The sequence below is a fragment of the Lissotriton vulgaris genome, chromosome 1_1 (assembly GCF_964263255.1).
Source record: "Lissotriton vulgaris chromosome 1_1, aLisVul1.2, whole genome shotgun sequence".
Classification (NCBI taxonomy): Eukaryota; Metazoa; Chordata; class Amphibia; order Caudata; family Salamandridae; genus Lissotriton; species Lissotriton vulgaris.
In genome coordinates, this window is record NC_141685.1 from 41,987,735 (window position 1) to 42,006,500 (window position 18,766).

General features: G+C 45.9%; 1 protein-coding gene across 1 annotated transcript in view; it reads left to right on the top strand.

Moving 5' to 3' along the window:
- Window positions 1-17,680, top strand: part of LOC147737125 (uncharacterized) — a 91,607-nt gene extending 73,927 nt beyond the window's left edge. Inside the window, exon 4 of the mRNA XM_086934413.1 lies at window positions 13,906-17,680. Within this exon, the coding sequence (XP_086790539.1) occupies window positions 15,500-16,693 (1,194 nt within the window). The 5' untranslated portion in view covers window positions 13,906-15,499 and the 3' untranslated portion in view covers window positions 16,694-17,680. The remainder of the gene's footprint in view (window positions 1-13,905) is intronic.
- Window positions 17,681-18,766: the final 1,086 nt, after the last annotated feature.

Here is an 18,766-nt window from a genome sequence, read left to right on the forward strand (position 1 = left end):
GAATACATTGATGTTTTGTTTATTAATTGCTGCAGTCCCACCCTTGTTTGGCTTACCAGGACGACATCATCAGCGTATAATAAGTTCATTGCAAGGGTAAAGTCTGATAAAAATAGATTAAATAAATAGGGAGCTAAAACACACCCTTGCTTTAGGCCTTGAGTTTTTTTTATTTTCCTCGAAAGCTTTGAACCATTCCCTAGCCGGACTCTTGTCCAGGTATCAGTATATAACAATTGTATTGCATTTAAAAGGCTGGAGCTAATGCCATAACGATCCAGTTTCCTCCATAAAATCTGCCTATTTACGCAGTCAAAGGCAGTTTTAAAATCAACGAAACATAAATATAATGGCTGTTTTCTTGTTTTATATTTTTCCATTAAAATTCCCAGTGTTAACACATTTGTTGTTGTACCTTGACCGTGTACAAATCCTGATTGGTTCGGTGGAATTAAATTGTTTTCATTAGCCCAATCAATTAACTCCTTAAGTAGAACGGATGCAACTAATTTAGCTACAATATCTTGGAGCGTAATTAATCTGTAATTGGAAGGGAGGGACCAGTCCCCACTTTTTTATATAGGAGAAATTATAGATCCGTTCCATGCCTCGGGGACTGTTCTTTATTGGAGAGCATGATGAAATACTGGTGTTCGATAGCTCGACCAATATGATGCTTTCTCCTTATACAACACAGCGGGAATCCCATGTGGGCCTGGGGCACCATTGGATCTCTGATTCTTTATTAATTTACATACTTGGTTTTCTGTTATCTCTGTTCAGTTATTATTCTTTTCTCCTCCTATTCTATTTGTAGCCCAATCACTAGAATTCACAGCCAAGTTAGGAGTAGGATTCAAATGCATATCTATAAACAATACCCATTCAGATTCAGTTACTGTTGATGAAGTAGATTTCCTACTAGATCTACTCAGTTTGTTTACTAGAATCCAGAAGCCTCTTGACTTACTCCTTTTGCAAGCATATAGAGCTTTTGCCCACAACTATTGCGTTTCTTGCATTTTGTCCTTCCAGACCATTTTCCTTACACCTGTATTTATCTTTTTAAGTTTTACTCTGTAAATTAAATTAACTGGGAACTTTTTTACCAATCTCAGGATTCTGTTACGTCCTTTTTTTAATTGATGGCTTTCAAATGAAATTTTCACCAATGAACATGCTGTTTTTTTCATCCACTGACCTTTATTAGCATATTATTGAGATTGTGGTAATTAATTGCTTTGTGAAGACAGACCATTTTTCGACAGCATTCGAATAATCTCCTTCGAAGTGAAAATCCACAATTGCCTGCGCAGTGTTTGTAATAGAATCTTTGGTGTTATCTGACCAATAAAGTTTCTTATAATTTACTGTCGTTATTTCTCCCGGAAGTGTCCTATAGTTTTCAAATCTTAGGTCATTTAGGTTTAACTCAATTATTTGTTGATCGTGGTCGTTTATATATATTCCCTCTTTCCGATAAGACAACATTTTATGAAATAGATTCAACGATGCTATAGTATAATCTATTCTAGCACTATGATCCCCTGCTTGAAAAGTCCATGCTGGTGGCGAATCTTGAGGAAATCGCCCATTTTGCCATCTTAGACCTATGGTTCCTAGTTCTTATACAAGAGCCTTGCCGATGTTTTCATTCTTTTGTTCCCTCATACCCATTGTTGATGAAAAACTTGGAATTGACCATAAGTAATTTTGCCATTGTATTTCAACATCTCTACCGTAAGACCATAGCATATTCATGTTACAATCACCGGTAATAATAATCTCAGGTTGGGTGTCATTGTCCAGTTGCTGCAATATCATAATTATCAAATTATCAAATTGGTCGCCATTGTTCTTCGTAATTCTATACGTTGATTACTACCAGTGATGTAATTATATTTTGTTCCTTGTATCTTATTTTGACAATTAGATAATCCTTAGATAATCCTTTTGACTTGGGACGTCCATTTCACTTTCCATTTTTAGCTCAGTTGATATAAAAATATCCGAACCCCCAAAAGGTATGCCATAGTTAATTGTTCTCTTAGCTAATGAGTAATAACCCTATACCCTTCCAATCTAAAAGGAACTAAAGCCCAAGTCTCTTGTAAACAAATGATTTGAAAACAGCACAAATTAGCGAGTTGGTTATTCTGAATCTTTGCTTGAACCCCATTTATATTCCACGAACATAATCTGACCCTTTTATTCATAATTGTTGACCCCCTTAAAGGAACTTCAGATTGTAGATGTCAATCCTGCCTGACATTATGGAGGGCTGCTGTTAGCCAACCTAATTTGACAGTGTCAAATAATAGGTCTACTTTTTTTACCACTAATAATTTTAAAAGATGCCCGTTGGTCATACCTGTGGGATTTTTAATATTGAGTATTTCTTATTAATATCGGTTCTCATTGGTTATGATTTTGTAATTTTGTTAAAACAAAAGGGCTAGGATAGGAAAGTTGCAGGGGAGTTGTTATTTTTATTCCCCAGTCCTGAAAGAGATTATGTTCTTGCATAATAAGGCTGGCGGCAGTAGAAGATGTCCAAATTACTAATGTTGATTTGCGATTATTATTCTTGATGTGTGGAATTTAATTGATTCTATGTCGGTACATTTAATTTCATTAATGAGGGTACTGCATTACACAATTTTAATATGTTCCCAGGAGTCATGATATCATTATTACCCCTAGATTTATATTCCGGCGTAGAAATTACCTGTACCACTCCTTCTTTTTAATTTAATTTGTTGCAGGCTATTTTCACCTTGAGCATGCTCAATTAACCTTCCATTATGATTATTAACAATTTGAGACCATGATTGCCGATGTTTATGTAAATGCTTCGTTTCGGTTCCCAGATCTTGTGGTAATTTAATATCCTTCCAGGTTTTTAACAAATCTCTATTTGTTTCATCCCCTCTGATATCCTCACTCTATGCTCTATTTGTTTCCAATTGTGATGGCTTATTCTCCCCCTGTTTATTACATTCCTCCACTTGCAGCATTTCTAAGGACTGAATTTTCCCATACTCTATCATTTTTATACTATCAGCTTGCTTGTTTAGGCATTTATTTTTATAACTGCTTGTACCTCCGATAGATCTTTAATAAATAGAGGGTAAAAGGGTTTTGTTGGAGACATTTGTTTACCCTCACCTTCACAATATGATATTTGGTCATGGTTGTTTCCAGTGGTCAATCTCACTATATCTGATGCATTTGTATTTTTTTGTACTTTTATAAGCTTTATTTCTTGCTTTTCATAGTTTTTTCCTCTGATTTTTTGATAGTTAAACTTCCAGAGCGGCGTCTGTCATTGTTGATTGTGTCGAGTATAGGTTTATCACTTCTTGATCTTTTTTTTAAATCATCTATTTTATCTTTAACAACAACATTATTGTCTTTACATTATATTGTATCTTTAGAGGGGCAGTCGGTCTTGATGGGTTGAATTCCCACATTAGGAAAATTCCCTTTTTACATCGTCAATTATTGTTTTTAAAATATCCGGAATGGTAGCCAGTTTGTTAATTAGTGGGGCACAACTACACTCTGCATATGTAGATATTGGCTGAGATTGTGCCCTTACTATTAGATTATTTTGTGTTATCTTCTGCTCAGTTCCGGAAACAGAGGATGCCGTAGCACTTAAGAGATCTATTTGGACCTCTTTTTTGTTGGACTTATATGTTAAAGCTTCCAGAGTTAATTGCGAGGTTTTGAAGAATAAATCCCAAATTGCTCCTGCGTTACCACTTCCTGGTACCTGAGTACCTGGGTTATGGTGTTGCCCATTTATGAATGATAGGTCCTTATACTCCTCTTTTGGTGGTCCTTGAAAATCATGTCCCTCGTCACAAGAATTAATGAATTGTTGACTACTATTCAAAACGTCTTTTTGATACGGAGTACTCCAACGCTGCAGAGTTTCTGGGTTGCTGTTGTATTCGTCCTCATTAATTTGAGATCCGTTATTTTGATTACATTTCGGCTGGTCCTGTTTTTTTTGTTTTTTTTTAAAAACCTTTATTATACCTTCACAGTTTTACACAGCTTGTCGCCTACAACCCTAATGGGCCGGCCGCTAATCAAGGTGTCAAAGAAAAACGTTCTTTACAATACATTTGTGCAGGTAGTTGCCGAAGTCATGAAGGTAAAGATCGGTAAACAAGTGGTGAAGGTTAAATACAAATGGTCCATGCTTGGTGAACGAGGTTTTCATTTTCTGTTTTGTACCTAAAGAAAGAACATTCAAAACTTTGGGAAGTCACAGCACGATCAATGAGTATGCTTATTGCCAGTTAGACGTGAGTTTACTCCCGAGTTGAAACCAACCTCATGCACGCCCACAAGGCAAGGTAGGGTGCGAGCGAACCATCTTTACCCCCCCATCCCCCCCGGAAGTACCCCCCCACACTAATCAGCCCTCCTCATCCCAACCCGTCTTCCTCGTCTGAGTCCAGTGGGTCATCTTCAGGTAGCGGATCGCAGATGTCGCCCCGGTATGCGTTCCATGGGGACCACACCTTGTTCCATTTGGCCGGACAAGCCCTGTTCAAGTAAACTGCCCGTTCTGTGATCATGGCCCTGTCCATATTTACGCACCATTGTGAGGCCGTCGGGGGGTCCGCCACCCCCCAGCGCTGCGCGATGTCTCTCTTGGCCATCATCATCCCCAATGTTACCCAGAGGCGGCCATGCCGGGACAAGTCAGTTGGCTCCCACACATTGAGGAGGCATCGCCGCGGCTCCGGCAGCACCGAGACCTCCAGCACCTGTGACACAGTGCGCATGACCTGACGCCAATAGGCGTGTATAACTGAACAATCCCAGAATGTGTGGAAGAGTGTGCCCTCCTCCCCGCAGCCTCGCAAGCAGAAGGGGTCAGGGGATCGTTGTATGCGGTGAAGCAGAGTCCTGGTGTAATATGTTCTGTGTAGAACTTTGAGTTGGACGAGCCTCATTCTAGTCGATATGCCCGCTTCCTTAGGGAACGCCAGTGCCTCGTTCCATTCATGTTCGTCTAGCACGCCCACCTCCTGCTCCCACTTCTCCTTAAGAGGCACTAGCGGGTCTGGGGAATTGTTAAGGAGTTTTCGGTAAGTGAGGGAAGTGGCCTTTTCTATCATGTAATCCGTCAGAAGGCGATCTTCTAGCGGGGAGGACTCGGGGAGAGTCGATCCCGCCGGGATAGCTGCCAGTAATGCATGACGGATTTGGACATACCGGTAGGTTTCATGCGGCCCTAGGTCATAGATTTCCTTCAGACGGGCGAAGGTAATGACTTCCCCACGCTCCCACATGTCCCCCACCGTAGAGATGCCGATATCGTCCCAACTGGAGAACCCCTTACTGGTCCGAAGATTGCCTAGGGCTCGTGTGTCCCAGAGTGGAGTGAGCTTAGTGAGTGTGTCTTTCCACCCTAGCGCAGCGGTGGCTGCGTGCCAGGTGGCCACTGTGAGCCTAGTAGGGCCCTTCAGCGGTCTGAGTTTCCGTCTATCATAAAGCGGTGCCAGCAGGTTATTGGTGCCCAGTTGGGCCCTGTCTGCCTGGAACGCTGGATCCGATTGCGATGCATGCAGCCACTGGTTGATCGGTCTGAGCTGTGCCGCCCAGTAGTAGAGATAAAGGTTGGGGAGTGCGATGCCGCCCTCGTACCAGCTCCTACATAGCTTGGCGTGTGCTATACGCGCCGGGCGGTTGCCCCACAGCAGACCAGAGACCACTGCCGCCACTCTCTTGAAGTATTTTTGGGGTACAGCAAATGGGGTATTGTCTAGGATATATAGGAAGCGGGGCAGGGATTTCATCTTAAACAGGGCTGCTTTCCCTAGCATCGTCAACGGTAATCCCGCCCAGAAGCTTGCATCTTGTTTGAGGCGGTCCAGCGGTGGCATGAGGTTCAGTTTTTCGTGTTCTGCCGGGTCACCCGTGACTTGGATACCAAGGTACTTGAATGAGGAGCCGGCCAACCGCAGAGGGCAGTCCGGACCAAGCGTTGGGTGACCACCCGTCAGGGCGTACAATTCTGATTTACTCCAATTAATCGTGTAGCCTGACATCTCTCCGTGGTCATTACAGAGGCGCAAGAGGGCCGGTATGCCTTGATCGGGGTCCGTCAGATATACCAGCATATCGTCCGCGTAAAGCGATATGCGGTCCTCCCAGCCCTCCCTCCATTTAATCCCTTTAAGTAAAGGGGTAGTCCTGATGCGGATAGCCAGAGGCTCCAGTGAGAGTGCAAAAAGAAGGGGGGAAAGAGGGCATCCCTGTCGGGTGCCACGCCTGAGTGGGAAGGAGCGTGAGATGTGGCCGTTCGCTACCACGTGTGCTACCGGTGCAGTGTACAGCAATTTGATCCAGGAGATGAAGACGGGTCCGAATCCCATATATTGAAGAACCTCAAAGAGATAGGCCCACTCCACCATGTCGAAGGCCATTTTCGCGTCAAGCGCCAATATAGCTGCAGGTTCGCCTATGTCATCCGCTTTAGCTAGCACCCCGTGCACCCGTCTGAGATTGAGCGAGGTGTTCCTGTGGGGCATGAACCCTGACTGGTCCGGGTGAATAAGATCGGACAGATGAGGCATGAGACGATTTGCCAGAAGCTTTGCTAGAATTTTACTTTCTGCATTGAGCAAAGATATAGGGCGGTACGAGGAGCATTCCCCAGGGGGCTTACCGGGCTTAGGAATAGCCACGATCGTGGCCGTCCGTTGGTCCAATGGGAGCATCCCCTTATCATGACACTCTTCATACATTTGGAGCAGGTACGGGCTAAGAACGTCTGTGCGCGCTTGGAACCATTCGACTGGGATGCCGTTTGGCCCCAGCGCTTTGCCCGTACGGAGGGCCCCAATGGCTATCTGCAGTTCGTCGGCGGTAAATGGTGCCTCCAGCTCGGTTACGGCCTCCGGTGGCAGTGTTGGGATGTTTATGTCATATAGTGCGCTTTGGGCTGCAATCGCGGTGATGTCCCGTTCCGGAGTGTATACTTTTTCAAAATGGGTAGCCAGTGCCTCTACCACGCGATCCGGGTCTGTCTGAGTGCTTCCCCCCTCGTCTTTCACCTGCTGGATCCCTCTGGAGCTACCCCCTCTCTTGTCGAGCCAGGCCAACATCTTTCCCGCTTTGTCTCCAACATCATATATTCGATTCTGTGTATCTGAGATGTGGCCTTGTGTGATGAGCCGAGCGTGGTCTGTATATAGGCGCTGAGCAAGTGCGAGTGCATGTGTTGTGTCATCCGTGGGGTCTGCTTCATGGGCAGTGGTGGCTTCACGCAGTCGGAGCTCAAGGGCCGCGTGTTCAGCTGCCTGTTCTCTTCTATGTGACGTTATAGAACTGATAGCTTGCCCCCTCAAGACTGTCTTGTAGGCCTCCCAGAGGACCTCAGCCGAGGCTGCGGTCGGTTCGTTTTCCATGAAGTAATGTGTCGTGGCGGTCTGCAGGGCCTTCCTGACCTTAGGGACCTTAAGATAAGAGGCGTGTATAGGGAAGACGCGGCGGCGTGTTCGTGTCCGTGAGGTGATGGTGAGAGTCAGTGGTGAGTGATCTGAGATGCCCCTAGGGTGTATGAGCACCTCCTCTACGCGCTGCAACCCATCCCCTAACGCCAGGAAGTGATCAATGCGGGATAGACTATTGTGGACGGTGGAGTGGAATGTATACTGTCGCAGTGTAGGGTGAACATGGCGCCATACCTCTACCAGCCCTAGTGCCTCTGTGAAGCGCTGAAACCTGGAGGGACCCCCCGGGAGGGCAGTTGCTGGGAACCTGTCGAGTTGTGGGTCTGCAGTTGCGTTGAAGTCCCCGCCTAGAAGCATGTCTCCCTCGGGGAGGGACAGTAAGAAGTCACCCAGGGCTGGTAACATCACCGAGTGTAATGAAGGTGGGATGTAAACTGAGACTATTGTTAAGGGGCGCCCGTCCCATTGTCCTGCCACTGCCGCAAAACAGCCCTGTGTGTCAGTCCTAGTGCTAAGGGTGATGAAGTTGGAAGATTTTCTGAGTAGGATACCTGTACCCCGGGACCCAGTGGAGAATTCCGAGTGGGCTAACATTTTATACCCCCTTCTGTCCAGGGCCTTAGTAGCGCTACCCATTAGGTGGGTCTCTTGGAGGAGTATTAAGTCAGGTTTGTGACGTTTCACCTCGGACAGAACGAGGCCGCGTTTCACTTTATCACCTAGGCCGCGCACGTTCCAGGCAAGAAGTTTGAGGGCGGAGCCGCCCATTCGCGTCTCCTCCGCTCTTATTACGTTAGGCTGTACATCCACCATCAGTAAACATCAGAAACATAGACCATCGGAATAGACTCCACCTCCCCAGCAACATTTCAATAAGCATCATAGCACTTTGTACAGTTTGTGATCGATTCTGTGAATGTCCCATAAAAACGAACAAACCCCCCCCCCCAACCCCCCCCACCCTGCCTCCCTGCCAAACGGACTCAGAACTGCCCGCCACCCCAACTTAGCAGAGCGCTTATCCCATGCCAAAAACAGAGTACTTGCGCGTCAGGGGAGAGTGTCCCTCAAAGCAGGCGGTCCCTCTGCTGTCCTCGGGCTGTCCGGGCCAGCGTCCAAGAACGACTTGATGAACGATCGTAGTGGGAGTAAAGCCCAGGTCACACATTCAGTCCCTCATGGTAGTGTCATTCGCCTCCAGCGGCCCCCACGTGGTCCTGCGATGGCGATCCATTTGCGCTGCCCCTGGTCGACGATCGCGAGCCCGGCCGGCTCTCCTCTCCCGTCCTGTTGCGTCATCGGTTGGAAGCGCGGTCCACCGTGCGCCATCCATCCAGCCATTCTCTTGCGGACTCCGCCGAGTCAAAGAACCAGACCTTCTTATCTGCCACCACTCTCAATCGGGCCGGAAACAACATGGAGTACGGCAGTTCTTGGTCGCGGAGTGATTTTTTAACCTCAAGGAAGGTCCTCCTTCTGCGGGTGACCTCCGCTGTGTAGTCCGGGAAGAAGGATATCCGTGAATTTTGGATTTGGATGGGCGGTGCCACCCTGGCTGCCTGGAGGACTACATCGCGGTCTCTAAAGTTAAAGAGTCTTGCCAGGATGGGGCGCGGGGCGGCCCCCGGCGCAGGTGTCCCTCCAGGGACCCGGTGGGCCCGCTCTACTGTAAAGAAGTTGGAGAGTCCCTTCGGGGCCAGCTTTGTCTTTATAAGGTCTTCAACATACAGATCCATGGCTCCCTTTGTTTCCGACTCCGGAACTCCCAAGATACGGACATTGTTGCGTCTGGAACGCCCTTCCTGGTCGTCCAGCTTGCTTTTAAGAAGTTTATTGTCCGCCTGCAGTCTCTCCATTGCCACTTGTAGGTCGGAAACGTCCTCTATCAATGATTTAGTCACCACCTCCACCTGCTTCACCCTTTCGCTCATTTTCTGGAGGTCGGATCTAATAAGGGTAACCTCGGCCGCAGTCGAACCCACCGTGGCCTGTACCTGCTCCAGTGCTTTCAGTACATCGTCCAGCGTGGCTTTTTTTGTCCCGTCGTTGTCCGCGCCCTTTCCCAGTGATTTGCGCTGCTCAGGTTGAGTGGACGTCTGGTTGTCATAAGCATATTTTCCGAGCTTCGCCCGAGCGGCGGTCTGTCGTGGCCCCTTCCCCGCCATTTTTCCTTTGCGGCGAGACACCGTTTATGATGGAGCGGGCCGGACGCCCGTAGCCGTCTGCTTGGGGGGAGGGGGGGGCGGTTATGTAGAAGGTTCAGACTGGGTACAGGCCAGGGGTCGCTGACGATGGCAAGGTGCTGCCGACGGCCGCGGAGCTGTTGCGGTCTCGGCAAGTTCAGGCAAGATGGCGACTGGTGCCCCGCAAGTCCCACGGTGTATGTCGAGTGCAGCAAAGGGGGCACCACGGCGTAGCGCCACTGGATATGCCGCGTGAAGGGTGAAGTGGTCGGCGGGAAGGATTGCCAGCCGGTGGTGTCGAGTGCTGTCGTCAGCGGCTACTTCCGGTTGGTCGTGCCGGGGAGGGTAGACTTCCGCCCGGCCCAAGGTTCCACTCGACACCGGTGCTCGCCTCGTGCCACCAGGCCTTTCGTCCGTGAGGGGCGCGGACGAAGTTTCGTCCCGTTGCTGGGGTCTGAGCGCTCCCAAATTTCCCTTGCGTGCGCCGTTCGGTCACCGCACCCAGAACACCCCTTCTGGAATGATCAGTGAGCGGATAGGCATGCGGATTGTTGCGGGATGCCGCCTTGCTACGGGAGCCTCTCTAGGTTGCTGCCGCCATCATCGGCTGCTAGCCACGCCCCCCCCTGGTCCTGTTTTTTAACTGAATTTATTTTAGACAGAGTAAGATCCGATTTCAGTGGGGTATTGGCTTCCCTTATGATTTTCACCCCACCATTTAGTTCATTTGGAGCTTCTTGCTCTCGTTGATTTATTTGTCCCAAATTAGATGGCTCCCGTATCCCGTTAGCTGTTCTGATTTTTACTTGCACTTCTATTGGCATTGGATGCCTAGTTGGTAGTAATTGCTGAGTATCTCCCGTTGTTAGATTTGTGCATTTTGCGTCCTCTTGTTGTGAACGACCAGTAAGTGGAATAGTTAACATCTCTAGGTCTGTTATTTGACCCCAATGGTTGACTTGGTCCTTAGTTGAATTTGACATTCGTTCGACTTCAGCTTCAGACTCAGGGTGGCCTGGTTCACTTACTCCTTGCTTTGGGGATATAGTATTTGTTCTTCTCAGTGGTTTAATCGGAGTTTGAAGATCACATGGGTTAGTTAGCAATGTTAGCATAGCACCAGTTGGATCTTTCATAAAATCAAACTTTGACGGCAACTTTCCCAGTTTCCCAAATGTATGGACCTTAGATGATTTAAAGGACTATACGTCACCTGTCTGTTTTATTTTAAACATATCTAATATTAGTGTTTGTTGTATTTTTCTTTTCCTTTTGATAGGAGGGAAAGGTGGCCGCTCCTTTCCTGACCTCATAATACACCTTCTAAGGTGAAGAAGTCTTGCTTCTTTCATGGAATCAAACGGAGCAGTGACAAGACCAAATGGTGCTTTGATTGGATAAAAACACCTCCTAACACCTCCAAGGGAAAACACCCCCAAAGCACACCTCAGTACAGAATCCGCCGGTGCTGCTGGTTACTTATTTAATTAACTAATTAATTATTCAATTGATTAATATCCGGGCTCCGGGTAGGGCTGTTGTCTAGGCATGCAGATTAATTCAGGGGTCGAGGGGTGCTTCATCTGGGTCAAAGTCGATTGTCACTTTCCCCTTTGCATAATTTCTCAGATTTTGTATTACAGGCTTATTACAGACTGAAATGGCTCAGCGACTTACGGACCGATTAACCTTAACTACTCGCCATATGCCACACAACGCTTGGCACTTGTCACTCACCACTCACTGTTCATTGCTTGTTCGTTGCTATTCATTGCTGTCAAGAGTACAAGTGAGAATGCTGGCAATCGTTCAGGAGCAGGAGCGGGATCCAGAGCCAGTCCACCTACAGACGGCAGATGTAGGCACTTCCCTCCACTCCTCTGCTCAGCTCTGCTCTGCTCAATGCTTGGTGTATACGTAAAATCAGGCAGCAGTTCCCTGAGATCTGAGGAATGATTGAAGCGTGCGATGTCGGACCATAGATGCGTCCATTCCTCATCGGAAATAGGACGGTGAATTAAGTCTTTCCACATAGACAGATACCGGGGGCATGTGCAAAGCACTGTTTTAAGGAGGAAGCTATAGATAAATGAGATCACCCCTTTCATGTTAGCCGTCTTGGTGAGAAAGGCCTCAAATTTTGTGAGAGGTCGAGTAGCAGCCTCCCGTATCTGAGGTGTGAGGGCCCAGTGCATTAATTGGATATACTGATATCTTTCTGTGTTCTTTAATACAAAGTCCCTTTGACATTGATCAAAAGTAAGGGGATCAAAATTGTGGAACAAATGTATTAGAGCTAAGCAGCCTCCTCTTCTCCAGGCATCAAAGGGTCCCTCATGTTTGGCCGGGTGGACAGCTGGATTGAAATGGATTGGAGTGAATGGGCATGGAAAAGAAGTCCACCTGTCGTCGCCCAAAATTGAGTCCCATACTTTAAGAGTGGTGCGTGTGGGGCATCTAAGGTCACCCTGGCAGCCGCCTGGAAGAGAAGGGAGGCTCCAGCTATTTCCCTATGGCACTCTCGTCTTTGGAGACTGCTTAGCCTAGAACGTATGGCTGATATTTTCAGGGATAATGATAAGAATTTCGAATTTAAATGGGGCCCCCTTGTCTCCTTCCTCTCCCAGGGCCGTCCGTCTGCGGTGTGTCCCTCCACCATCATAGCCCGCCATCTCTTCCAGTTTTGATCACAATCCCAGTGTCGACCAACCTCTCGTTAGTATGAACATGCCGCCACCATGGGTGGGGTGGGAAGTGTTTTTTTATTCGTTTTTTTTCTTTGTTCCTTGTTAGATTCATAATAACTTATCCCATGTTAGGATGAGTTTGTCCACGCTTTTTGGCTATTCCGCATACAACACCTCGGTGGAGCAACCTGGAGAAATTACCGTTACGGAAGGCCGTTGAGTTTTCTTTAGACCTATCTGCTGTCTTAGCAAAGTTGCATGATCTTCTTCTTTTTTTTCTTTTTTATCTCTCTCTCTCTCTAAGCTCCGGGGCACTTAGAAGCTGTATCTTTCATTTGGCTTATCTAATAAGAGGAGGAGCTGGTTTATTTTGATCAATGCACTTTGTCCACCTGTTATAATTCTGTTGAGGCTTTCTGATCCCCTGCGTGGGACCAAGTGATGAAGTAATTTTTGCCTGTGGACTGTGGAAAAAAAATGTATAAACACATTTTTGACATATAAGGTGGCAGGCCAAGGCTCCTCTGGGCTCCTCTGTGCTCCTCTGTGCCCTGCAGCAGCCGCCGCACGAGCAGCACCAACAGTGCCTTAGCACCGCGGTGCCGGCAGCGGCCGTTCCTGCCCCCATCGCAGATCCGTAGAACTTAAAGCACCTGTATAACAGGACGCGGGTGAAGCGGGAACCGGTCACAAAACAAACCCTGGCAGTCGTCCCAGGCTCTGCTCCGCTTGCTCGTCAACTCCTCCTCGGCTCGGCCCCTCGGCTCTAATCGATACGCTCTGCACTCAACACCGAATCAAAGGCCGACAACAACTGTGAACACCAACAGAGGGAAGAATTGTGTGTTTCCCCCAGTTAGTGAAAAAAAACAGCATAAGTCTTGGCTGTTTCTGCTGCACCCAGAGTCTTATGTGTCTTTTCAGTCTAATTTTTCTGTCTGGAAAAAGATTGTGTCCTGGTTTTCTGCACCCAGTAAATCCAGGTGCAGAAAAACCTAACAACTGATAATCAGGTGGAATAAAATGAACACATGAAAGTACGCCTTAATTTCATTGCCCTTGATTCACACTCTGGACCATAGTTGAGGGATAGGTCTAGGCATAGTCCTCGGAGGCACACAATAGATTTGCTTGAGGCAGAGGCCAAAACTCAAAAGTCAGGAAACCCGATACAAGTAGGTGGTAACTCAGGGCAGGGGAAAACGCCTGTTGTCCATGGAGGAGTCATTCCCTTCCCAGAAATCTGCATTACAAATTAATTAATAGTATATATTTTTTTAATATCTGTTTGGTGCCAGTCCATATGACTTTCATATCTGCCTTTGGGATTCTATGTTGCAACTCTATAGGGTACATGTATCCTTTGTGAGCTTAATAAAATGTTGACAATTCTACAAATCCTCACTCCTACATCCAAGTACTCTCATGCTACCATTCTACACTCTGCTCTGTCTGAAAAACAGCTCAGCATATTCAAAATTCTGCATTGATTTGGCTTGTAAATTATATTTTTGGAAATGTACATGTATTAACTATTTAATTTTAATACTATAGGTGATTGAAATTACAGACGAAGAAAGCAAGATTTAGCACTAAGCAACTGAATGTCAGTGCCATAAGAAGGATTATTTTGAAAAACTGAAGGACATCCAGCATTCTACGTTTAAACAATTTCCAAAAATCTAACTGTGGCGAGGAAAGTACTATACCTGTAAGTGAAGTCTCTAATTTTGCATTTCATTAACCCAGAGCAAAGCCATATCTGTGCACACAGCATCAGAAATAATGTAGAAAGACCGCTTCATCATCCTCATCTGAAATATTATCAGAAAGACAAATTGCCTCAGCATGACAGAATAACGTTCATCTAAAGCATCATGTAATTCTAGAGAGGAAGCACACACTACATAAAAGAAAGTTACAACTAAAGGTTTCTACTGGATACCATCAAAGAAAAGACGCTGAAAGAAGACTCCGAAGCTAACACGTTAACAACCAAAAGATTGGAAAATCACCTTTGCTCAACAACCATTTTTAACGAGTTTCGCAAGTTTGAGACTATCTGCCTCGGGATATAACACCTTGACCCACTCTGCTCACTCTTGCGAAAACCTTAAAAATTCACCACTTTATTGTGTTAATGACCATCTCAGATTGTTTCCTTTTTATTGTGTACTGTTCTGTAATTCTATGTAAATCGCCTCAACATTATCTGTTGTGCAGGAGTGATATGTAAAACTGTTAAATATAAAAATGGATTAAAGGAGCACCGTTGCGCTATATCTAATGTAAATAAATCCTCATCCTCAGAACTACAAACCTTTAAACTTACCCCAAACATAGAAAGGGTAGAAGGAACTGATGTTTTGCGACTAATGATCCACAATAGTACTCTGCACGTTCTAACGCCCTCAGTTACTGCCATTACATTGTGGAGAAGTGTGGCTCAGGGGTTAGAGGCGGCAGACCTGGAAGCTGAGATCGGCCCTGGACCAGGGTTCAATTCCCCGCCCCGACGGGGGTTGGGCTCAATAATTCCACGGACTCGATAATTCTCACTCCGGTGCCTACTCGACTCACGGGTTCACACTCTGCGACTCTGGGCAATAGCTTGCTTAATCTCCACAACGGCCCCTCGCGGCGGGATGCCTGGCTTTCACCTTGTGGATACCCTGCCGGGGTATCTCACAGGGGAATACCAGGACGGGTTCCCTAAGCAAAGCGCATAGATGCCTGCGATGTGGGCGATTTGCGCTATATAAATACATGTACATTTACATTTACATTTACTTATCAGTTTAATCATTAAATATCAGACTAACACCTTATTACTGCATTGCTAAGAACCTATACAAATAGATTCGAGAAAAACTTCAGTCACAAATTAAGTTGCTGCCGGAGAGGCTATGACCTAAAGACTATTATTGTTAGAAAAATCTCAACAGGTGTTACAGAACTGCTTCCCGACATTTTTTGCTCAATTCAAGTGTTGAGAAGATTACACACAATTTCTTTTAGAGATAAGTGCTGAACATTATCTAAACAAGCCCGACACTAAAATCGAGGCAAAATAACCGAAGTTAGGGAAAAAAGTTACCTGTGCCCAAAAAGATACAGCCATAAATCTTATCTCACAGAATTTGACAGAATGCATACAGGGGGAAACCACTCTCAGTGCAAAGTATGCCAAAAAAATTTCAGGCGTAAATCTTATCTGACTGAGCATATGAGAATCCACACTGGGGGAAAACACTCTCCGTGCAAAGTATGCCAAAAAAGTTTCAGGCGTAAATCTTATCTCACTGAGCATATGAGAATCCACACTGGGGAAAAACCTTTTCAGTGCTCTGAATGTCAGAAAAGGTTTAGAATCAAACTGAGTCTATATCGACATGAATTAACCCACTCTGTGGAAAAACGTTATCAGTGCTCTGAATGCCAGAAATGTTTCAATGAAAAAAGACATCTCACGCTGCATACAAGAACCCACACTGGGGAAAAACCTTATCAGTGCTCTGAATGCCAGAGATCTTTCAGTGACAAAAGGAGACTCACTAAACATACAAGGACCCACACTTGGGTAAAACGTTATCGGTGCACTGAATGCGACAAATGTTTCAGTGAAAAAAGCCATCTCACTCGGCACATAAGAACCCACACTGGGGAAAAACCTTATCAGTGCTCTGAATGCCACAAATGTTTCAGTCATAAAAGCAGTCTCACTGAGCATATAAGAATCCACACTGGGGAAAAACCTTATCAGTGCTCTGAATGCCAGATAGGTTTCATTCAAAAAAGCAGTCTCACTCAGCATATAAGAATCCACACTGGGGAAAAACCTTATCAGTGCTCTGAATGCCAGATATGTTTCAGTAAAAAAAGCCATCTCACTGAGCATATAAGAATCCACACTGGGGAAAAACCTTATCAGTGCTCTGAATGCCAGAGATGTTTCAGTGAAAAAATGAGACTCACTAAACATACACGGACCCACTCTTGGGTAAAACCTTATCGGTGCACTGAATGCGACAAATGTTTCAGTGAAAAAAGCAATCTCACTCAGCACGTAAGAACCCACACTGGGGAAAAACCTTATCAGTGCTCTGAATGCAACATATGTTTCAGTGAAAAAAGCAGTCTCACTAGGCATATAAGAATCCACACTGGGGAAAAACCTTATCAGTGCTCCGAATGCCAGATATGTTTCAGTGTAAAAAGCCGTCTCACTCAGCATATAAGAACCCACACTGGGGAAAAACCTTATCAGTGCTCCGAATGCCAAAAATGTTTCAGACAAAAATCTCATCTCACTGAACATGTGAGAATCCACACTGGTGAATAAAATGATCAGTGCTCTAAATGTCAGAAAAGATTCAGAGGTAGAGATGGTTACAAGCGTCATAAGAAAAGACACACTATCAAAATAATCAGTTCTCCGAATGCCAGAAAAGCATACATTTTAAACTCAATCTCACTCTACATGAGCAGACGCACACAGGGGGGAAAACATTACCAATTTCTGTGAATGCCAGAAATTCCTATTTGATAGGCACATCCTCACTAACCATAAGCGACTCCGTACTGATGAAAAACCTTATGAGTGCTCTGAATGCCAGAAAAGCTGAAGAGAAAAACGCTATTTCACCATGAGAAACTCCACACTAGAGAAAATCCTTATGCCATAAAAGGTTGAATCTGAAAGACAGTGTTATGCTTCATGAGCGATCTCACTCTGGGGAAAAACCTTATGAGTGCTCGAAATGCAAGCAATGGTTTGGGTACAAATTACTTCTCACTTGACATAAGCGAACTCACTCGGGGGAAAAAAGCCTTATGTGTATTCTAAATGTCAGATAAGGTTTAGTCTTGAATACAATGACATTTCACATGAGAGAATTCACACTGGACTAAAGCCATATACAGGAGGGGAAAGCCAGAAACGTTATACTCAGAAAGGAGATATCACTAAACATGAGAAATACATCCACACCAGGTGAAAAGTAAGGCGTATCTTAAGTTGCAGAAAATCTTCTAACAACCTGACTTCACATGAGAGAGAGCACATATTGTAGTTGCAATAGAATTCATCAAGAAACTCTTGCAGGATAACTTAGGCTGCCCGCATGCAACCTCCAAAGAAATTTCAGGCCTGGAAATATTTTTACTTACAACAGAATCCACAATTTGAATATCTGAAAGTTACAAAACTCTCAAGGTCTTTACTTTACACAGAGAAGTGTTAGTGCTTTCAAAAATCAACTAACTGCCCAAAAAATCACAATAATAATGTCTTAAATTTTACTCCACCCAAAAGGTTTCTACTCACCCTTGTTTCTTAACATATGACTTATATCTATTTTTTCATGATAAGATTAAGCCTATGCGGAGTTCCTCGGTGAGAAACTCCGCAAAGTGACAAAAAAACTCTGGCGGTCTACGCGGAGTTCCGCAAGCAGCGGAGTGCGTAAGGGTCATGCAGTTTGTGGTAATTTCATCCCATGTCGGAGGATCATTTGGCCCTTCTCTTCCAGGAAGTTATGGATCTCTTTGTCAAACGCGTCCCTGTGCCAGAAGTAGGTTGGGGATTCCTACTCCCACTACTTCTTGGTACCCAAGAAGGACAAAGGACTGCATCCTAGCTTAGTCCTCAGGGACATCAACCGCTTCCTCCTAAAGAAGAAGTTCAATATGTTAACCTTGGCTCAGATCTTGTCTGCCTTCGACCCTGGAGATTTGATGGTAGCGTTGGACACTTACTTTCACATCCCCGTCTTACCTGCCCACCGGCATTACCTACGGTTCACGGTAGGCCACACGGATTTTCAGTTTACCACGCTCCCCTTTGACCTTACCAGCCCCCCCCCCTCCTCCGGGTGTTCACGAAAGTGATGGTGCTGGTCGCAGCTCATCTGCGCAGATCAGGGGTTCCAGTCTTCCCCTCTCTCGACGACTGGCTGTTGAAGGTGAGCTCGCCCAGCCTGTCGTCTCCCACCTCCAGACTACGACGGACTTCCTGCATTTGCTGGGGTTCTCAGTTAACGTGCTGAAGTCGCACCTGATTCCATCCGATAAGCTCCTTTTCATCAGAGCGGTTCTGGACACAGCACAGTTTTTGGTCTATCCTCCCTAGCAGCAAGTCCAGGATATTCGGGCTATGATACCGATGTTTCAGCCTCCATCCCGGTGTTCATGAGAATGACCCTGAGGCTGCTGGGCCTCATGGCCTTCTGCATCCTGCTGGTGCATCATGCCAGATGGCATATACGTGCTCTGCAGTGGGACCTGAAGTTCCAGTGGGCGCAGCACCAGGGGAATCTTTCCGATGACGTTCAGATTTCGGAGGGGACTGCAAGTCAGTTGCAGTGGTGGTTCACGAACCAGGATTGGGTCAACAGCAGATCCCTCTACCTTCCCT